At 56.3% G+C, this 21688-nt stretch overlaps 7 protein-coding genes across 7 annotated transcripts; 3 read left to right on the top strand and 4 right to left on the bottom strand.

Moving 5' to 3' along the window:
* Positions 1 to 600: 600 nt before the first annotated feature.
* On the top strand, positions 601 to 987 carry GLRG_06100 (TPR-domain-containing protein; the record flags this gene model as incomplete). The annotated part of the gene is made up of 1 exon (XM_008096785.1): positions 601 to 987. The coding sequence occupies one exon, from the start codon at positions 601 to 603 to the stop codon at positions 985 to 987; it is 387 nt and encodes a 128-aa protein (XP_008094976.1).
* Positions 988 to 1519: 532 nt separating this feature from the next.
* Positions 1520 to 3019, bottom strand: GLRG_06099 (APSES transcription factor Xbp1; the record flags this gene model as incomplete). Its single annotated transcript, XM_008096784.1, has 4 exons — positions 1520 to 2361; positions 2413 to 2497; positions 2556 to 2671; positions 2731 to 3019. The coding sequence occupies 4 exons, from the start codon at positions 3017 to 3019 to the stop codon at positions 1520 to 1522; spliced, it is 1332 nt and encodes a 443-aa protein (XP_008094975.1).
* Positions 3020 to 7289: 4270 nt separating this feature from the next.
* Positions 7290 to 8879, top strand: GLRG_06098 (uncharacterized protein; the record flags this gene model as incomplete). Its single annotated transcript, XM_008096783.1, has 1 exon — positions 7290 to 8879. The coding sequence occupies one exon, from the start codon at positions 7290 to 7292 to the stop codon at positions 8877 to 8879; it is 1590 nt and encodes a 529-aa protein (XP_008094974.1).
* Positions 8880 to 9035: 156 nt separating this feature from the next.
* On the bottom strand, positions 9036 to 9671 carry GLRG_06097 (acetyltransferase; the record flags this gene model as incomplete). The annotated part of the gene is made up of 1 exon (XM_008096782.1): positions 9036 to 9671. The coding sequence occupies one exon, from the start codon at positions 9669 to 9671 to the stop codon at positions 9036 to 9038; it is 636 nt and encodes a 211-aa protein (XP_008094973.1).
* Positions 9672 to 10320: 649 nt separating this feature from the next.
* GLRG_06096 (uncharacterized protein) lies at positions 10321 to 10665 on the bottom strand (the record flags this gene model as incomplete). The annotated part of the gene is made up of 1 exon (XM_008096781.1): positions 10321 to 10665. The coding sequence occupies one exon, from the start codon at positions 10663 to 10665 to the stop codon at positions 10321 to 10323; it is 345 nt and encodes a 114-aa protein (XP_008094972.1).
* A 98-nt stretch (positions 10666 to 10763) lies between these two features.
* GLRG_06095 (OPT oligopeptide transporter) lies at positions 10764 to 13924 on the bottom strand (the record flags this gene model as incomplete). The annotated part of the gene is made up of 2 exons (XM_008096780.1): positions 10764 to 11667; positions 11724 to 13924. 2 exons carry the CDS (start codon positions 13922 to 13924, stop codon positions 10764 to 10766), a joined length of 3105 nt encoding a protein of 1034 aa, XP_008094971.1.
* Positions 13925 to 20312: 6388 nt separating this feature from the next.
* GLRG_06094 (SET domain-containing protein 5) lies at positions 20313 to 21580 on the top strand (the record flags this gene model as incomplete). Its single annotated transcript, XM_008096779.1, has 2 exons — positions 20313 to 20571; positions 20685 to 21580. The coding sequence occupies 2 exons, from the start codon at positions 20313 to 20315 to the stop codon at positions 21578 to 21580; spliced, it is 1155 nt and encodes a 384-aa protein (XP_008094970.1).
* Between the last annotated feature and the right edge of the window lie 108 nt (positions 21581 to 21688).

Here is a 21688-nt window from a genome sequence, read left to right as displayed (position 1 = left end):
TCTGCTCGACCGATCATATGGCCGACGTTATAATCGTTACAGAATCAACGCTATTACGTGTTTCACCCGGCAGGTTTCGGCCTTCCATGTGCTCAGTGTCTGAGTCAATCGGTCGGGAAAACCACCGCGCCAGGGGCGCCCATAGCCGAGGTTTCAGCTCGGGAATAAAACACGGAAGTATGGGCTAAGATCGGTTGTGTGGCCCTAATACACGGAATAAGACGAAAGATCCCCAAAAGGGTCACGTTAAGTTCCCTAAGGTAACTGCCGAGCGACCTAAACGCCACAGACCGACTGTAGACCAAAAAGTGGTCAACAGACATGGGTTGGAAAATTCAGATACTTTCCGCATGCGGTAGCCTAAGGCCCCGTAGCGATATTGATCCACTGCAACTCCTGCCTCCCGCATCGTCGGTGCAGCTATTTGTCGTTCTAAGTCTAAACTAGTAACCTAATCTAGATGAAAGGGCGGATGAAGCGAAATGCTGGCCCCGGCGAGGAAACGGCCCCACACTATGGTGCCCATAGCAAAATGACGGACGCTGACTACGAACCCGTGATACTCAGAATGCTCGGTTATAAGTGCGCACGTGCCATCGGATGTGCCTCGTGCCGGACGAGGACGACCCGGCGAGCAGCCTCAGCTTCCCTGCCGTGCTCCTGTACCCGCTGCGGCTCGAGAGCGACTTCATCAAGGCCTTCAACGAGACGGAGCGCCTCGCCGACCACCTCGCGTACATCCTGCCCGTGCCGTGGGACGACAAGGGCGAGTACACGCCCGACGGCGTCGAGTGCTACATGGAGACGGCCGCGGGCGGGCTCGTCAAGGTGGGCAAGAAGGCCACGCTGCTCAAGATCCTGAGCGGAGGCAGCGTCGAGGTCGTCGACGGCATCGTGCGGGTGTACGTCGTGCCCGCCGCCCGGGCCAAGGGGTGGATCGAGGAGTTCAAGCTCAAGAAGGCCGCGGAAAAGGGGGGCAGCAGCTAGAGGACGGAGGGTATCTATCCATTTGGGATATAAGTCCCTGAAATGTTGGATAAGGGGAAAGAAGAAGGGGAAGAAGAACAAAAAAAAAATACTTCTTTGATTGCTACGGAAGGCCAAAAAACTTGGGAGCTGGGTGGGTGATTTTCTCTTGCCTTTTTTTTTCTTTCTTTGCCTTCGCTCGTCATAGATGAAAACTGGCTGTTTTGTGTGCCAAACATCGCGCCCACGTAAACTGGGAGAAGAAAAAGAAAAGAAAAAAAACAGAGACCCTCCTCGCTCCCTCCAGTCCGCATCACGAAGTCCTGGATCTTCCCCAGTCTAGCCGCAATCATTATCCGACACCCGACTCCCAGTATCCATCCAAAAGGCAGGGGAAAAATCAACAAGAAGTGCGCGAGCAAGCATAAGAATCTAGAGTATGTTTTCATCCGAATCCGACCGCCCGAGAGACGCCCATTACCATCGCCATTACCACCACCGCCATCGCCACCGCCATCATCCTATTCCCCATTAAACCCGACACCCACCTCACTCACGCAGACGTGGCCCTTCGCCTCTTGCTGCGGTGCGAGTCGGGGCTGTCGAAGTCACTGGGTGACCAAACGTCCTTCCGGGGCGCCGTCTTGAGCGTCATGAGGCCGAGCGCGGCGTTCTGTTCTGCCAGCTCGGCGTCAGACTCGTCCCCTTGCTGCTGATCTGACGCGCATCGCAGGGCGTTGCTACCGTGCTGGTCATCGTTGTCATCATCATCATCGTCATCATCATCGATGGGGCGCTTCTGCGCCCAGGCCGACCGAGGAGGCGAGACGGCGCGCCTGTTCACAGGGGTCCAGCGGGGGACGGCGCTGAGGTACGGGTCGGCTGGGCGGTGGCTTTCGTCGACTAGCCGGTACGGCTGGGGCGGCCGATTCGCGGCCGTCCATCCCGATGTCGGCGGCGGCTGGGAGTGCCGAGGTGGCCCCGGGTGGTATCCGTAGCTGTAGCCGATGCCGTCCGAGCCGTTGCTCGAGGCGGAGTCCGGGCAGGAGCGGTGGCTCTCCGCGTCGGTGTCGCTATACGGGCTCATCAGGCGGGGGTTGATCCGCAGCCTTCTGTCGTCCCGGAGAGGCCGCACGGGTCGACGCTCGATGCCGGGAACGTGGCCAAGGTCGATGGGCGGCAGGGCGTGCTGCTGGATCTTTCGCGAAAGGTCGGCATCCCTGATGGCGTCTTTGACGATCCGATGATCTATCACCATCCGCTGGTAGTCCGGGGAGCCTGGGGGGATGCACAACGACGGGAAGGACGGGCCAAAGATCGGGATGAGGGCTCCGGCAATGTTGTAGCAGAAAGTGGCACACACCGCCTTGGCACATTCGTACGGCATCCAATATCCTGACATGGTAAGCTTTCATGTCCTAGCCGCGAGAACCAGTGCGAACCAACCTTGCGCCGCTATCGCGCCCCCAGTGATACTGTGGGTGATGTCTTTCAGACCCGGGTTCAGGCTCAACATTTTGGCCGGCACCGTCTGCGACGCGTGAGCGGGGACCCTCGGATTTGATCGCGGGAGGGGAAGGGGGACTTACCTTTGAATACTTGCAACATTTGAAAAACGGAGTCATGCGGACGAGCCCGACGTTGTAGTCCCACATGACGGTATACTCGGTGTCGTCGCCTGGGTTCTTGAACTCGTACTTGAACACTGCACCAAGCAAGCTCATCAGCAAAAAGAAACCCACCGCGAGCGTTCTGAACACGCACCTTCGAAGCTCTCACGGCCCGTCTTCTCGAAAAAGTCCTTCTTGTCGCTGTTATAGGGGATGTGGGCGCAGGACTCCTGGATCCTTCCGAAAGGCGTAATGAGGAAGCGGTGAGCCTCGCGGCGGGTGATTTCGTCCATGTTCTCGAAGGGATAGTATTTGATGACTCCGCGGGGCTTGTATTTGGACATCGGGGCCGGAGTTTTAGACATCTTGAGCTTCGGGATGACGGGTCGGTCCAGGTAGGGCGATGGTGCTCTGTCCGAGTGGCAGCTTCCCGGCGAGGACATGTCAGGACTTGGGAGGAACCGAGGGAGAGGAAGCGGCCCAGGGGGCGACGGATTAAGAAGAGAAGAGACCGAAAGCATCTTGCCGGGCTGTTTGTAGGGAAGAGGATGAAGGTGTCTTGGAAGCGGTGCAGTGCTGCGGTGCGGGACGAGCCTGATAAACCAGTGCAGTGAACTACGATGCTAAAGGGAGAGAGGATGGGGGGGGACTTAAGACAGGTCCTGCAAGACCAGCGGGACCAGGTGTAATGGGGAGGGGAGGTGAACCAGCTGAGGCTGGCTTTCTTTGGCAATGGACAAACACCCGATGTCTTCGTCCCGGTGGTTGACTCCTCACAATCTGCTGGCTTGCAGCACGCTGGCAAAGTTGTCCCAGAACAAGGGGATAGGGATAGGGGTGGGGGGGGGGGGGGGCTCGAGATTTTTGTCTTTCTTGGAAATGTTGCCGGCTCTGCAACGGAGCCTGCGGTCCAGTACGGGGCTCGGGGACTCTTTCTTGGATGTCGGTGCTCTCGGTGAAGTCTTCTTTGTCGCGAGGTGTCTTGGAATCGACCTCTCAGCGGTACGGTTTCCGTTTGTGGCCGGCCACCGCTTTTTCTTTTGCCGTATCGAGGTGAAGCCACGAATTGATAGATGACTGGTATGGGGGAACTGGGGGGGGGGGGGGGGGGGGGGGGTGTGAGAGGCGACTAGATCATGGACTGATGGTGTGATCTAATATGTTTTCCTCCAAGAAACAACACACGAGATCTGATGGGAGAGGACGATGCTACGGATCAGAGGTTGTGCGGTGACCATATGTTGCCGTTTATGTCGTTTCGGTGTTGGAAGACCGGGTAGGCCAAACGGCTCCGGGGAAGCTTCCGTACAGAATTACCCGCACCTTTGCTGAATTTGTCATGGCTCGCAGAGAAGGAGGCCAAGCCAGACCGGCTGGCCGTCCAGTCGTATGCGAGGACCGTACTCTTCTGGGTTACTCAACCCACACCCCGCGACCTACTTGGAAGCCAGAGATCGAGGCTAGGCAAGTTTCATCCGATTCCACCAGTGCACGCATTATTCCGCAAAGGGGGATGGGGGGGGAGGATTCACAGAGGACTGCGGAGCGCGCCCGATGGAAATCGCACAGTCATTGGGCAAAGTTTGCGGGAGCAAATACAGCAGAGACTCCCGCAACGTCCAAACAGGGAAGAAAGGCGCCTTGTTTGGATGCGCATGGGGCGTGTGATTCGCAGAGTGGATTCACGGGTAGCCGCATGAGTGCCATCTGGCCGTTGAGTCTAGCAGCTTGGTTGAGATGGTGGAGCAGAGCTGGTCCTCCTGCTACATTGAAGATCTCAGGGCAATACCAATCTGACTCGGCACAAGTGGCCGTGACTCTGGGATGAGATGCAATGGGTGGTGATGCGGACGGTGTTGATCTGTAGTCTGTAGTGACTGAAGAACCTACCCATATCAAACGCGGCATGGGGACCGCCTTGAGCCCATTTCGGTAACTTGGGGTGAAGATGGCGACCGGTCTTTCGTCAGACCGCTAAAGTCAAGTCAGTTTCTCTGTAGCTGGCCCATGTGCATATCCGTAGGCAATTCAATGCATGCCTGAGGTATTCTGGGGTTATTCGAGAAGCCTAGTCTTGGGCTTACACGTCTGTCTGTCTCTCCCTGAAAGGGGGTGCTTGCAGCTGTCACCCTACAGTCCCTCGTTTCTTCCCACGAGCTTGCCTGCGTACAAGCACAAGAGTAAAATGTCCGATAGGGAGCACGAGAAGCCGCTTTATCATCAGGTGTGACCCATTGGCCGATGTATACGTATCTTGAAGGGTGTCAAGCGGTAGAATCCTCCTCCCGGCTGTCATATTAACCAGGATGCGGATGGTAAGCTGGAGCTCATCGCGGGCCAACCTTGACCGTCTGTGTGGGATCAAACCCAAGGAAACTCCAGTGCTCCGCGGCCGGGTTGCTGAAGTGACGCTTGGAATAGCGTCAAGTCGCGAATCCCATGATATATGCCCATACTCCGGAGAACGGCATTGGGCGTGGTCGAGTCAACGACCCCTTGCTAGCGCTTCGACAAGGCAGTGGCTAGGTATTGGGTTTCTGCGGCCTCCCGCGCACCGCTACTTTCGACAGGCATTGAGCCCATCGTGAACGCGGCTCCCTGGCTGAGGGGGGAGTCTTGCAAACGGCGAAACTGGTGAGCTAGGCAGGGAACGAGCCAGGATAGCCTTGACGCATTGCATTGGGTGTGGACAGGGACGACAGCTGGCTTTTTCGGACCCTTGCCGCTGACGGAGGAACTGGTAACTGGGCGTTTGTCAAAATGTTTCGCCCAACATAAGGGATGCCGGGAGGGTGAGCCTCAACCCCACCAGATCGTGACAGCGCCGCCACGGTTCGGATGCTACGTCACGTCTTCCAGGCCAAGGTATTCAGACTTAGACCTGTATGATCCGGAGATGGCCCCGCGCACAAGAAGGTTACAATCCTGAAAGAACTAGCGATGAAGATACCATCATGGGTTTCAGATGGCCATGCACAGTCTCGGTGATACCGCAGCGAGTGACAGGAGAGAGAGAGGTGGCGAGGCCGCCATGCGTGGTGCGACGCCAAGATGGATGCAGAAACGGCTGTACGCATCGACTCTGGGAGACTTTGCTCTTTTTGCCATGCAGAAGCCGGAAGCTGGTTGTGCACAGCGTGGATGTAAAGCGTGGTTGTGTAGCTCGAGGGCGGACGGGCAGCTTCACGTCTGCGGCGGCCGCGGCAAGGGCAGTCCACAGTCGCGTCAGGCCATGATGGTACCCAAACGGTGGAATAAGGCACAACCTCAACGATTTCGAGATGATGAGGTGGTTGGGCTCATCCTCTGGATGCGTTTGAGCTCTCGGGATCCTCAGGACAGCGCGGGCAAACTCCAGTCGTTGATGGTTTGACCGCAGTTCCCAGCACAGTCGAGTGATCAAGCAACAACGAAGGATTTCAAACGTCGTGACCGATGAGGCTTTAAGAATCGATCTACGACCTGCGGAGAAATAAACTGCGCTTGTGTTACTGACCTGAAAAGGCGACAACGGTTGCCTCACTCGGTGCGACCGGAATACCTCATGGTTTAACCGTTCTCCCTCGACGCAAACTCGTCGTGGCCGGCGCTGCACCACTACTGCGTGGCACCGCGTCGGAAGGAAAGAAATACTCCATGTGGGGTGAAGCAACACAGGGTGCAATGATTGATAATATCTCCGAGAGGTCCAACGTAAGACGGCCGAGATGGGGAGGGGGGGCTAAAGGATGGCGTGCAAGTGGCAGGGAGTGAGGTATGCTGGATGAGGGGCCGGGTGACACGAAAGTAGGATGTCTTCGTCGAGGACCCGGTGAAGAAGCCATACACACTTTGATAGACGCGAGGATGGCAGACAAGAGGCGGTTGGTTCTTGGACGTGAGCGTCGAGAAGCAAGCAAAAGCCCTCTCTACTTTGGCCCAACCACCCGCAAGGAGGCTCACGGGCTCATTTTCTTCCGCTACTGCCCAGATACGCCCAATCTACTGGTAGCACAACCTCCCTCTTCTTCTCATGTGAATCTAATGAACTGGTCCGTTCATCCATCCTTTTTGTCGGGCCGAGTTTGATGAACTACCGTTGCTGCAGAGACGTCCTCCCTCCACAGCACTGGGCCGCCGACATTTGTTACTCGAGGAACCCGCAAAGAGCCTCCTCGACCACAGCTTCGCCGAGATCGCTGTCGGCCTTTTGCCTCTTTTTTCTTCTTGAAGCCAGACCCGATCCCTTTGCCCTCCGTCGTCCTATCAACTCGGGCTTGGGAATGTTGATTGTCCAATATCAGGGAGGATGAATTGAGGGGCCCTGCGGCCTGCGGGGGCGATTCACTCGCGACGGGTGCGTCTCAGCATATAGATAGATTTCAGGCGTTGCAACTCTCGAGACAACTCGGCGACCCTCAAACCAGACTACATCTTCAACATACTTCATGAGGCATCCTGGCAGGCAGACCCTCTTGTTGCTCTCCACCTGGCATGTAGACGCCATAGTGATCGCGTAGCGCCAGGCGGGCATGTGCGGTGTCTCACCCTCCAGGCCAAATGGATTCCCAGCAACATCCCTTTATCGAGGGCAGCATTCCCCTGAATCCCCTCAAAAAGATGGGATCTGCCCCGTAATGCAAAATCATCGTCCACTCCGAGTGACGCTTCATCGCAACCCTGGTAGCGAACAATATAATGGGTACTACAGACGTTCCGTTCCCCGCCTCCACGATGCAGCCCCTACACGGGTACCACAACCATGCCAGGGCCTTGCATGCCGCGACTTTCCTCCTGGTCCTCTTGTTTATCTTGATCCAAGTCGTGCGGAGCCGCCAGGATGGCTATGAAATCATCGATACCGACCCCCTTGTTCCCCTGGTCAAGCCGGGGGGCAACAAGATCACCGAGCACGAAACCAACTACCTGCGGGTGTTGGCGGAGGGAAACAACCTTACACAGACGATCTCGTGGGTCTCGCATAGAATCAAGGCGGTGCCAGAGGCCGCTGAGAGGGTTCCCACGACGCACATCAAGCAAAGGTTTACAGACAACGGGTTTCGGACCCTGCGCTGGGACGACGATAACTTCGGTCTGGGGATCGGAGGAGTCGCCAGGGTGCTTCCCGTACCGAAGAGCCCCGGCCCCGCCGGTGTCGATGCCTCCGGCTTACTGTTCGGGGTCTCCACATCGTACAGTCGCCTCACGTACGATGGCGACTCCCTTATCGGAGACTGGCAGCGATGGCTCACAGACGGCCGGGGCCCTAATGGGGCCACTATCGTCGTGACACTCCACCAAGCCACCAGCCGGCAGGCGTGGGAGATATACCAAAAGCTGCAGGATGCTGGAATCGATGCCACAGTGGTACCGCTGGATACAGACTTGGACAATGCCTCGAGATACCTGGACATGATGACGATCCTCCTGGATGTCAGCGAGGCGCTGGCCGAGCAGGGGCAGCCGAAGCAGTATCTCGGCCTTGTCGACGACGACATCTTCTTCCCGACTCCGGAACAGCTCGTCTCGAAACTGTCAATGTTCGACGCCTCGAGACCCTACTACCTTGGCCTCCCCAGCGAGCGTCCCGACTGGTTCGTCAAGAACGACACGTTGGTCACCCACGGAGGCGGCGCCGTCTTCTTCACGCCGCCAGCCGCGCTCATCGTCTCTCACCTCCCCTGCCGCCCGCTGGAGGGCTTCACCGGGAACTATACGCGATGGGACAGCGTCCTCCACGACTGCGTGGGGAACCACACCGACCTTCCCTTCCATGTCCTCCCAAGCTTCTACTCGCCCACCGACGCGCTCTACGCCATGCAGGCCTCGACCTACGACATGGGCGTCTCGCCGCTGACTCTCCGCCACTACAGGTCCCGCCACGGTTTCAACCCGAGCCGGGCACACCTCGTGACGTCCGTCTGTGGGGAGGCCTGCTTCCTCCAGCGCTTTCACTTCGGCGACAGATGGGTCCTCGTGAACGGGTACTCCATCACGCACTACTCCGATGGCCTCGACGTCGTTCCCATGGCGGGCGACGCGGAGCTCCTGGGGCCGATGCAGTACGGCCACGAGGCGGAGATGCCGCTCGGGGAAGGCATCGTGCTGAGTGAGGAGGAGAGTGGGAAGGAGGTTGTGACGTGGAAGGGCACAAGGAACGTGTGGAGCTTCTTGGATGCTGTTGTTGTGAGGGAAAGGGGCGAGGTGTGGCAGGCGTATGTGAAGAGAAGAGGGACATCGGGATTCATGGAAGGGGAGGTTGATGACGAGGATGGCGACGGGGATCACTTCGACTCCGTCATTGTGCTGGTGTGGGAAACGTGAAGCATATACGAGTATTAACCGGGTATTCTGCAAATCTCGAGGTCTGAACTATGTGACAGAGGTCTTGTACGCCGACGCTGCCATGTCATGCGGCTGAACATCCTCGACGACCAGAGCCGCAAAAGGCTTGAGGAACTACCCCTCGGCATGTCCCCATCATTTTCTCCAGTCCTCGGGCCCGACCTCGAAGGTGACCTCCCCCTCCTTGCCCGGCCTCGCGACCCTCTCCCACCCGAACTTCCGCTCCATCAGCCCGACCATCGGCTCGTTCGCCTCGAGCATCGTCGCCGTGATCCGGTCAAACTGCGGGCCCCCGTCCTCGACGCGCGTGAACCCCCACTCGACGGCCAGCCGGACCGCCTCCGTCGCGAACCCCCGCCCCCGGTACGCCGGGTTGACCATGGCGCCCACGTCGCCCACCCGTAGCTTTCCCCCGCCCTCGCGCTCGCGCTCGTCGATGCCGCCGAACCCCGCGAGCCCGATGCCGACGCCCTCGTCGTCGCCCCCGACGTACACGAGCAGCAGGTTCACCCGCCCCGGTCCGCTGACGACCCGCCCGCTCGCCTCGTCCAGCACCGTCGGCGCCGCGGCACTCTCGCGCATCCGGCTGATGACGCCCGCCGCCACCTCGGGCGAGACGGCCGAGGCGTGCGGGTCGTACTTGGTGTTCTCCGGGTCCGAGAGCACGGCCGATATGACGGCCGCGTCGCGGGGTTCCAAGGTGCGAAGTAGGATCGGGTGGGTCGGCGAGCGGAGCAGCGTCGGGAGGTGGGATGCCTGTATTGTCGGCATGATTGCGGCTTGATCTCTTTGTGTTTTCACCGTCGGCTTCGCCCTTTCTCGGAAAGTAAAGGGTTGGAGGTTGGGCTATGGCTGAAGTTTTTTTTTTTTTTTTTTCAATCCTGAGATGATATGGCGTTGACGTTGAAGCGATTGAGTTTGCCAAAGTTGAGACGCAAATGTCAATCGAAGCTTTGTACTATAACCTGACAGATCGCTGACAAGTCATCTCGTCCAAAATTGCTACAATGCGTCGGATGTGAAAGCAGCACGATGGGATGACGGTTCAGCTAATCCAGATGACAAGGCGTCCAGCTCTTATATCCATCTTCATCGTCGTCGTCGTCCTCCTCCTCCTCCTCCATCGTCCAATATCATCTCAACCAGTATCTCCCTGCACAACCGGGCGGGACCCATCCTTACGGACATGCCACAATCCACAATCACACCAAAGTCCCTCCCTCCTCCAACTGCTCGTCTCTTACAACCGGCTTATGGGGGTTGGCACAAACTAGGATTTCGTGCATCCACCTTGAGTCACCTATCCGTTTTGGGAAGGTCGATGTCGTCCCCCAGGTTAGCAACGCGCACACCAATAGTCGCGCTCACTTACGAAAGAATGACCTTGTATCTGTATGTGCCGGGGTCATCGCTGTGACGATCAATTGAGGCCAAATCTGTCAAAAAGCCACCAGCTTTTGTGACTCGCGTCAAGACTTACCAAAATAAACCCCTTGTCTGTAAAAACATGTCGCAACCCACTCGAGTTAGCAATGCCGGATTGCGACCAAATTGGCCTCATTTCAATTTTGCAATGCTGTATCTCTCTATCATCTGCTCTATGTGAGTGAGTAACTGACCCAGAGGCGCCCAGTAGGGGTCGCCAGTAAATGCCAAAACAGCCATTGGCATAAGAAAAAAGATCTCTAGAGGGGAAAACCCCCCCTTCTCCCTGAATTTCCGTAACCGGAACCAAAAGTGTGCCTTTCCTATGCTTGCTTGCCATGCCCAAAGATGTTGTATCGTATGTAATGCACACATGCCGTCAAAGTCGTTTCGTTTCGTCTCGTTTCTTTTCGTAAAAAAACAAAAACAAAAAGCACATTACCACGAGTCGGGGCCGAAATGCCCTCCTTCGGGAACCGTATTGTATGAGCACGCCTGCCAGTCGCAGCCCTGCTTGTACACCTCTGTCCCCCACCACTTGAAGCCCTTCATGTGCCCGGGATAGATGAAACCAAAAAAGATAACAACAATGCCAAACGCCAGGCTCGAGTCTAATGCTGCGCTCATCGTCATTGTGTACTTTGCCCACCATGCGCTCTTCCTCCTCTTGACCAGATAATTGAACACGTAGCACACCACTGCCCACACCGAAAAGTTGAGTCCCGTCGCCGGTGGAATCCAGGCCATGGATCCGAAAACGACCGGAAGGTTGATCTTCCTGACGATGCTGTGCTTCTTCTTACGAGCGTAGAGCCACAAGGGAATCGGCGCGATGGCGCCGATGAGGAAGCACCACACAAGGCCACGATATGTCGCGTTCGGCCCGAAGAATTCGCCTGGTCCGACTACACCCCACAGGATAGAGCCGTTGAAGTGTACCCGCGCAATGGGGCACGTGAATCCGTTGACGGCCTCTGACGTACAGATACCTTTGACGTTGGCAAACATCCAGTTGAGTACCCCGATCTGCGTGAGGGACGACACGATCGTGGCCACCATCTGGACCGAGAACATGATCCGCGGAGGGATCTTCATGTAATGACCAAGTTTGAGATCCGAGGCGAACTTGATACCCTGCGCGGACGAGATGTAGCCGTACGTTACAAACACCATGTTTGCGATCGGCCGACCTGGGAACACAGCGCCGCAAATGAGCTGACAGATCAGGTAAATGCTGCTGTGCTGGTTCGTGACCGCCATAACGATGCCGTTCGGGATGAAGAAGATGGCACAGATGCCAAGTGACATGAGCAAGCCGTACCACGGGAGGTGGATCGGGTAGCTGTGCCGTCAGCCTTGCATTTCGACACATGTTGGCAGATAGGAGGGTTCACTTACTACTCGACAACGAAAATGCCCACGGCGAGCATTGTGACAAACGTCGTCAGGTACCAGGACAGCGGTGCGTCCTTGTACCGCTTCATAAGCCGACAGTGGACATCCTCGCGAAACATCATACCTTCTTCGAGGTTGGATGTGGGCGTCGAAATGCCTCGACTACTACTGCTGAATGATGGCCGGGGCGTAACATACTCGGAATTCGCCGCCACGGGCTTGTAGACTGCCTGGCCCTCATTGCGAGCTTCTGCGAGGGCCGTTTTCCACGTCTGCCACATGTCCTTGCCATGCCAGCAGGCTGTGTGTGTTAGAAGTGCTGCCAAAGCAGCAAACTGCACGCCATAACTCAAGACGTATGTGATGGGCAGAAACACTCGACTGTACTTGCTGTATGCCTCCCTGTCGAAGAGAAAGTCCGACGTCAGGATCTTGCTGACGTCGTAGACCTGGCCCTTGTTGTCGAAGACGGCCGATGACAGAATGGGCATGTACGACGAGTAAAAGACGTTGGCGTAGTAGGCGATGGGCGCAATGATCCACATGACGATCACAAGACCGCCAATGACGTTCACTGCAGCCCAGAAGGGCACCAACAGGGGAGAGCCGATGTATGTGATTTGCGCCCAGTCGAAGGTCAACGGGAAAAGCCCAAGCCCAGAAACAACGCCAAAGAGGTTGGCAACAACGACATTCTTGGGCGCCAACCAGGTGATGACGTTGAAGTAACTGAGGCAGGGCATCAGGAGACCCGGAAGGAAGTAAAATGCGAACCCGCCAAACCAGACAAGGTAGAAGAACTTCCACCTCGAAATCCTCCAACCATCCGCGATCCTGTTCTCTTCCTTGTGGAGGGTTCCGAACATGGCAGCCGACATCAGAGTGCCGGGCCAGATCATGCCGCTAGGACGCACCAGAAACCGGCGCGTCAAGCCTGCAAAGGCGTAGCCCAGGGTCTGGGTCGACAGAGTGAGGAGGACCTGATAGGGAATGGTGGCTTCCTGGTGGTAGAATTTGGACTGCTCGACAATGACATCGGTCGCGAAAGCAAATCCGAACGACACATTGCTGCTCACGTAGACGCAGGTGTGCTCCTTCTCGTTCCACCGGCCTTGTGCGAGCCATCTGCGCAGCCGTGCCAAATACCATTTCGGGGGCGAACGGCCATCTGCGCCTCCGGCAAGAAGAACACCATCTAAGAATTCTTCGGGAGGATCGTCCCGGCGCTTGAGGGCGTAGTCCCACATGAGGCCAAGGGGGTGAACGAGCAACAAGGCGATGACGGGCGTGATGGCGACGCTGGGGTACCGTAACGAAAAGAACAAGTTGGTGGAAGAACCTAGAACCGAGAACAGAAACGACAGTGCCCACATCCTCGGGGTGTTGATGGACAAGGTGATATTGTCCGTCGGCGGCACTGATGCGCGTATGACTTCGTGGGGCGAGTCGTCGACGGGGTCCTCATCAGGCTCACTCCCCGTGTAGTCGTCGTATTCTGCCTCGTCCTCGGCCGCGTCGGATTTGGCATCTTCGAGCATGTTGGTCGTCACGGGGGCTTGGGTGACTCCGAAGCGACCCTCCAAGCCGGTAGCCAAGGCAGTGGCATCGAGGTCCTCGGAGAGGCGGGAAGTCTCTCTTCTCGAGGCGCCAGAGTACCTCGAAGAAGCGGATTTGGAGGTGTCGGAGACGTATCGGAGCGGGTGTGCGTTCCCCGTCCTCGGATCGCTACCGGTGGGCGAGACATTGCGACTCGGGTCTTGCGAGACGGCGCCGTAGGAGGGTGCGTCGTTGCGCGCGGAGCGCAAGAGGGATGGTTTCGAGGGCATGGGGCCGTCGTCTAGTTGTGGGGCGGGAGATGTTGGGGTCGTATCGGTCGTATCGTCACCATGTTCGCCAGCGGTGGAGGTGTAGGAGAGGGCAGAGGGACGGCTTCGCAGAGTGGAAGGGCGAGATCGAGGGTGGTGTGTCGTGTTATATGGGTCGAAGGCGATTTGGTCGGATGACGATGGAGTCCAAGGATTGGCAGCGTCAGCCTCAGCTTCGGCAGCGGCAGCGGCAGCGGCGGGGCTATCGTTTGTGGAACCGGCTACAGGTGCAAGAAGAGGCAGAGGTTCTAGGGCCAAAGCAACCGTATCGGCGTCAGGGTCGGGAGGGAAGGAGGCCGCAGGCTTGCTTTTGTGGCCAGGTGCCTTTCTAAGGCTCATGGCTGTTCACTACCTGGTCGGCCCAGACAGATAGGAAGAAGGAAGCGACGGGTTGGAAACAAGAGGCGACAGGGGCAGCACGAGTAGTGTGTGGGTGGGTTGTGGACCGCGGACCGTGGACCGTGGGCGGCCTCGACTGCGGACTCTCTTGGAGACTTGAAGGGACTGGCTGTTGTGGTTCGTTTGGTCTGATGAGTCTGAGGGGAGTGGGCGTGGACATGGCAGTCAATTCAGTTACGCTAACCTACCTAGTTGCCTAGGGTGCTTGGTGGGGGTGGCTGTCGTCCGAGTTGGATGGTGGGTAGGTGTGATTCAATGTACCTGTATATGATGTGGCCGCTAGACTAGGTGTTATTACCTAGGTATGTATGAGTGACGAGACGCTAATGTACTGGAGTGGGAACCAGACTGGTGGACACTCCAGGGAGCGGGAGCTACACGACACTGGTGTCGAACGGTGACGGGTGGTGACGAACGCGGATGGTACGGTATACACGTTGTTGAAAGTGTGCAGCCGGGATCCCTTGCTGCGCTGGAGGCGATAGAACAGAAGAAGGAGGAGGAGGAGAGAGAGAAGAATCAAAAGACCCGAACCGAATGGATTGGGTTTGTTTAGCTTCCCAGAAGGGGCCTGTGCCCGGTGTGGTGTCTACGAGGGTTTTTCGAGGGATCTCAGGCTGTTCTTCTTCCTTTTTCATTCCCCTCCCTTCCTCTTTTTCCTTTTTTCCCTTTTCCTTTGCCTTTTTCTTTTCATGCCCAGGCCAGCATTCCTGGCTCGCGCAGTCCGAAAAACTTGATTTCGTCGGCAGGTCATGAATCTCTGCCCGGGGTTAGGCGGAACAGAGCGGGATTACACCACTGACCACTGAAACCAAGGGTAATTCAGTGTACGAATACCTGGTCCCTCGTTCTCCATTTGCCAGTGTTTGTATTGCCAGATAACGAACATTGGGCTAAGCCATCTCTGAATCGCCGTCCCGATCGGCCCTATCCGTTGATGGAACCTGCCAAGCCCGTGCGTGACCTGGGAGTCGAGGGACGTATCCAGACATGGTGCGGGCAGTTACATACCTGGCAGTACCTGCCTACCTCTACCTACCTACCTTGGTATACCTACATACCTAGTAAATATGCTGGGTATGGTATCTACGCTAGGCAGGCAAGTACTGATGAGTGTGTGGAAAGGTGAGGCGCCTCCCGTTTGGTGCGGAGGGGAAAGTGCAACACTTGCCGAGGACGAGAGTAACAAAAGGAAGGCTGGAACGAAAGGCAGGGACGACTGGACAAAGAAACAACGTGGGTAGGTACCTGGCTACAAGATCTGATTAGATATGTATGCCCTGTTACATTCACTCTCCATTGGACGCGCAGATCGTACACTCACTTCAGGAAGAAGGGCCGTGCCAAGCTCCTTCCTGCTGCCCGTGTTGCTTCAGTGCAGCGGCAGCGGCAGCGGCAGCCATCCATCGATCGACTTTGCAGCCTGCCACTTCCTTCTTCCGCTGTTTCTTCCAAGGTAGTTTACCTACTCGGGTGACATTGGATGCATATCTACCTAGGTACCGGTAGGTACCTACCTATCCATCCATGTTGAGCGAAATCTTTACCGGCTGCTCCACCGTGTTCGCGGGTGCGCTTCTGCTTTTCACAAGAACGGCCCCGGCGCAGTGCCAGATAGATGATCCAGATGACCGTTTTCTGTCGTCTGTCATCTCCTCCTTATCAAAGAGGTCGGGCCAGAGCACCAGCGCATCTCGAAGCGAACGGATAAAGTCACACGTCCGCCGCCAGCCACATGACAAGATCCGTCCCGGCTGCGCATGACAACGCAAGTCGCTGTACGCATGGACCCTATTTCCCTGGAGGCTGACGTCCCAGTTTTCAGTCTCTGCCAGATATGCAACAGATCCCGCGCTCGCTGCCCTGTCCTGGTCCCCTTTGTGTTTTCTTTTGAACTTCCAAGGCGTTTGCCATCCAAATCAAAACACATCCGACCCCATGTTGCGATTAGAGCGGATGTCCCACCTGTTGTTCAAATCTGCCATCTCAATGCCTCAGCACCGAACCATGCATGAACCCTGCCCGCTCCCCCCTCATTCTTTTTTCTCTTCGCTCTACCTACGGCAATTCGACCGGTCCAATAGAATTTCCAAGGCGTGTGCCGGCTTACATACCCAATCCCATCTGGCGGTGACTGGTCAATGGCTGAGAAGCCATTGATTGATCAGTGAAACATGACCAACCACGGAAGACAGCCTTGGAATATACACCACTGACACTGTCATCATCTTTCTCCATCAGTACCATCTCACTGCAGATGCTTGACCGCTTCCGCTGTCAACTTTCACACACCCGACATACCCCGCATGTTAGCTGCGCAACACTCCAAGCCTTGATGCACGATTTGTCCTGTGCTTGACACACCTTGGATGCTTCTGACAGAAGCGCCACCTTTACGTGGCTCCCTGTAAACGGTCCCGTACCCGACCATCATTTAACCATCGTTAAGGTACAGGTGGCGTGTTACACGATATCTCGAGCCCCGCATAGCTGGGTCTTGAACCAACATTGACATGATGGTGGCTGGCCCATGTGGGGTCATCCACCGCTCACTCTGTCTCCCAGCGGGTCGGTAAGTTGTTGTTAGTTGGTAATACCGACCTCGGGATTGGCCAACCGACGATGCAATGGCTGGCGATCCAAAATTGTGCGACAGGGATCATCATTTCAGGACAATCTCCCGCTGTAAGCGCCCATCCAAGCTTCATGTATGGTCCACCGTTGCCTGCCACTTTTGGCTACGCTACCTACTCAGTACCCCGAGGCCCTGCTACCCATTTTGGTGACTTTTGCCAGTGAATGGCAACATACTGCCGGCAGGTACGAGTCAATACCTCCTTCGAGACTGTCGTGGCCGGCAAATCGGAGCTCCAGGGCTCACAATATGTCTTTCAAGCCCATAAGGGAAACACTGCCAGATGAATGTCTCATAAGGACGGGTGTGATGAGGCTGGTGCTGAGGCCAAATGCCGACATGTTAGACGCTCTCCCAGATCATCTTTCTGCCTTGGGGATGTCCAACATCTCATCTTCAACTCAAAAAAGCAACGTCACAAGCCGGGCTCTTTTGAGGGCGAGTCTTGGGTCTGGTCTCCTTGACACCACCCAACCTGTGGACGGCTGCTCTGCGTGGAGGTTCCAGTAGCCGCGTGGTCATTGAGGGACCCGGTCTGTCCACCCTGTGGTGCTCTGCTTGGGATTCCCGACATGGCTGTCTTGAAGGGTCTATTCCCAGGACTTTGAGACCATGCTTCAATTTTGAGTACCCCTGTTTGGATTAAAGCATTATGCCATGTCTTTCTGAGATATCGGGACTAAACTACTTGATTCGGCCACGTCCTGATGTAGCTGGATCAAGTCTGTCCGTATATCTCGTACCTTGTAGACTCAAAAGGCTGGTTCTGAGTATGCGGCTCTTTTACCATGGTACCAACTTTCTGCGTTCTTTTTCCAATTACTATCAATAGTTGTACCGGAGTAAAAGTCGCTACGTTATGGGAAAGAACGCTGAGATAGCCGTTGGGCATGAGTTCGTGTTGTTGACTCACACAAGGAATATCTTGGACGGTCGCACACCAGTACTGTTACCGGGTTCAAGACGAAATGACAAATTGATATTTTGGACCCCAAGCTGTTTGTCGATGCTGAGAACTGTCTAACGCCCATTACGGGACGAGTCTCTTTATCCCTCCAAGTGTGTTTCTTCTATATCAGTAAATCAGTGACCTCCTTAGTCGGAAATGAAAACGGAAACCCCTCTAAGGAATCGTGGTACTGAGCTGCGATAACAGCTGAGACTTGCATCTGTTGATCTCAAACAAGAAAGGTGTCAGGCTCCAATGAGCCCATCGAGAATAACATAGGAGGCCGTAGTAGTGACATAACTCTTGCGCACTTCTTCTCAAGCCATTGATCCCCTTGACTCGATGCAGGTCTTCTGAGAGGCTTGGAGAGGAATTGGGTCATTGTTTTCATCATTTGGAATTCTTGGCACATTCACCATAACTTCTGCGGAACACATTTACGACATAAAAGCAGGATGATGGTGATGATAGACGGCGATACCTTAGTCTTTTCACTACAGACTACATACAGTTACTTCGGAACCTACTCTAGGAAATCCCACCCGCTTGAGACATACATTGTCATAAATAACCATGGATGCCCACCTACACCGCTCCTCATTTCCAGGATGTAGCCGCTGTCGGTCGCCAATAGCTCCACAAACCAGGTGATAAAACTGGGCAGGTCCAGGTATCAGTGCCCATCTGAGCGTGCAACCTAATAAGTATAACGATCAGGCTGCCTCTTCTCGACAGAGAGCGACGCAGTGAGACTCTATACTTGTACCCAGGATGAAGAAAGATCCTACTAACAAGCTGGCATACAGCCAATCGGCATACTTGTTCCTCTATTCTGCAGCTAAACCCTAGACTTTCTGGCTCACGACATCGTCAAGTTCTTCTAACATTCCGATGAATATCAGCTATAGCAGTTTTAGGACTACGGATCCTTAGGCTGGGCGTTGAAGCTCTATACGGGAATGATGGCCTATTCCAATAGGTGCTTTCAGACAAGCTACTCAATATCGTCGCGTTAGGCTACTTGTTTACCAGGTGAACTGCGATGCGAAAGACAAATGTGCGGTGTGATAGACTTCTCTCGCAACCTACTCTCTATGGTCCGCAGTGTGAGCAATTAGGAATCTTTAGCACTGGCAAGAAACGGATGAAGACGATTATCTTGTTCATTTCCCCTCCTTCTGACTCTGGCCCATGGCCAAGTATGCCTAAACCTTGATTGACCATCATCAACTATTAGCTTGTTATTGGCCATATCACAGTCCCTGATAACGGTCGTGAAAAGTCTCTGAGGCAGTAGTACAGTCTTTTCAATAGTGTCCCGATAGGTTCTATCTAAAATGAGTGTTGCTTGGAACCCCGCAAACACCAAGTCCCAGTCCATTGGAAGTCGGGGTGGAACATGCAATGTCCAGTACGTCAATCCAGATGCCAATATTTGACGTCGCAATGTACCTGAGACAAATATATGGCCCAAGTGAAAGAAAGACCACCATTAAGCAGAGCCACTGCAACGTCACCCCCCCCCCCCCCCCCCCCCCCAGAAGTGAGATCCTTGGCGTTTAAATCCTACCAGCAACTTCTTTCTAGACGTATCTTACCACAACACAATGTTGAGACGATATCTTGGGGCTTACAGTGTCTCGGTGCAACCCATCGGTTTCTCTGAAGCACTGACTATAGCACTCTCCCCATATATGGACGCGAGCTTGACGTCTGGTAGAGGCGAAAGCAGCAGTGCGAGCTGAAGGATGCCCTAAAGGGGTAAACGGATGGCAAGCAAGGGTGAAGATAGGCGACTGAGATGAACGAAGTACTTGAGTTAGTGGGAATAAACTACAGGAGCCTCTTATAGTGCCTGGGGACAGGTCGTCACTGTTGGGGTGGATGGATTGCGGATCCGTTTTCGTTGCGGAGCAGGTCAGCCCCGGTACGGAATTTACGGGGCCGACAGGCGCCGGTTGAACCTTCCGTTGCCGGCGAAACGGCATGCTGCCACGCCATGTATAGGTACGGACGTACCAACAAGTCTTTTGGTTGGTGCAGGCAGAAGCCCGACCGAGGGGTGCAACCCAGCAAATCCCGAAACACGACACCCCCGTTCCAGACTTGGGCGATCCCCCCTGACAGAGAAGAAGTACGCGGGGAAGGGGGGGTGGGGCCATCGATTAACAACGCTGTTTCTGTTATCCCACATACGGTGATGGAAGAATAAAGCAAACGGATTCCATACCCAACATCATCAGAGTGGTTCGTTCATAGCAGTCCGTTACGTTTTCGTAAACTATTACGGCGCTGGGCAACCGGGGAATGAAGCAACCCCCAGAGAGAGTGGAAAGGAGCTGCGTGCTGCATCGTGCCTCTACCACCCCTGGAACGCCACGGTCGCAGTGACACGATCCTGTGACAGCAAATCCGTTTCGAGCTCTGCATCACCCCTCCCCCACGGGGGTCAACCAACCAGCCAGCCTTGGTATGTCAAAAATACACGACGCGGCGCGGGGAGCCCGTGGTAGGTGGGGGAGGGAAGGGTGGCCGTATCTCTCTTTTTCGTCTCGTCTCCCAAACGCCGCTACACACCATCTTCCCGTGGGAAAAACTCACGTCCGCCACACACGCCGCAGACTTCGCCCGGACGACTAGAGCCCGAAAACTTCGTCTGAACTACGGTGAAGCTCCAGAGGATCACCCGCACGATTTGTAGAGGGAAAAAAAGAAAGAAGGAGGGAGGGAGCAACACATTGGCCATGCGATCATCCGGTGTCCTCGCATGGACATGCCTCGCCGTCGCCCTCGCTTGCGACGGCGGCGAGAACGTGCTCGACACTGGACTGACCGTGAACGACGAGGCACAGTTTCGCGAGCGCAATTGCGTCCCGGGACCGCTTGCCAAGGAGATCAACAAAACCTACGTCGAAGCCCTCGGGGATGGCTTCTCTCCCGCGGATGGGAGCATCCCGGACGGTCTTGGCGATTCCGAGGAGGCCCGCATACGCCTGGGAACTGGTACGAGCACCTCCGCCCATCCCTTCCTTTTTCCTAACAAACACCCCCCCTAAATGAATCATACCCATCATTTGTCACTACCGTCGGCCATCTAAGCTCAAGCCTCATCACAGGCTTAAGATCAGACGACGGCCTCTGGGAGGTCCGGCCCTCGCCCGGCAAGGGCCTCGGCGTCTTCGCCCTGCAAACGATACACGCGGGCACTCGCATCCTCGACGAGAGCCCGCTCTTCACCATCGACCCGGGCAGCCTCGTCAGCGGGCAGGGCTTTTCCTTCGCCGCCATTGCGGTGGCCGTCGACGAGGCCTTCGCGGCGCTCAACGCCACGGCGCGCGCCGAGTTCCTCTCGTGTCCGGAGCACCGCAACCTGGACGACGAGGCCGACGCCGCGTGGAGCCGCGAGGCGCTCGTCTTCCGCACCAACGCGTACACCATGCCCGGCGGTACCGTGGGCATCTTCCCGCGCGTCGCCAAGGTGAACCACTCGTGCCGGCCCAACGCCGGGGCGGCCACTGTCGGCGGTGGTGGCAGCGGCGATGAAGGGCCGGCGAGGCGGATCGTCTATGCGGCGCGGGACATCCGCACCGGCGAGGAGGTTACCGTCACCTACGCGCCGCTGGCGCAGACGACAGACGAGAGGCGGGCCCGGCTCGCGCAGTGGGGGTTCACGTGCGACTGCGCGGCGTGCGAGACACGGGACGACGACGAGCAGAGGGTTGAGATGAGGCGGCTGATGGGCGTGATCGAGGCGGAGCTCGGGAGGACCGACTTTGGCAGGGACGTGCAGCCGGACACCGAAAAGCTGGTGAGGCTCGTCGAGGAGGTCGGGCTGTCGGATTACCTCGTCAAGGCGTACAAGTACGCGGCGTACGCGGCGTCGCGGTCCGGCAAGTTCGGTGCGGCGAGGCGGTGGGCGAGGAAGGAGCTGGCGGTGCACGAGATCGCGGACGCGCAGTCACGGTACGCGAAGGAAACAAGGGCGTTCCTGGAGTCTCTCCCGTTGTTGTGAGAGAGGGGAAGGGGGGGGGGGGGGGGGGGGGGGGAGACAGATCCAGTCTTGCTCCGTCCGCCTCCTTTTTCAGCCGACACGATTCGTTTGCTTGGCGTCTGGATGAAC

The sequence above is a fragment of the Colletotrichum graminicola genome, assembly GCF_000149035.1.
Source record: "Colletotrichum graminicola M1.001 genomic scaffold supercont1.22, whole genome shotgun sequence".
Classification (NCBI taxonomy): domain Eukaryota; kingdom Fungi; phylum Ascomycota; class Sordariomycetes; order Glomerellales; family Glomerellaceae; genus Colletotrichum; species Colletotrichum graminicola.
Note: the sequence above shows the minus strand (reverse complement) of the source record. Positions and strands in the feature narration are given on the sequence as shown.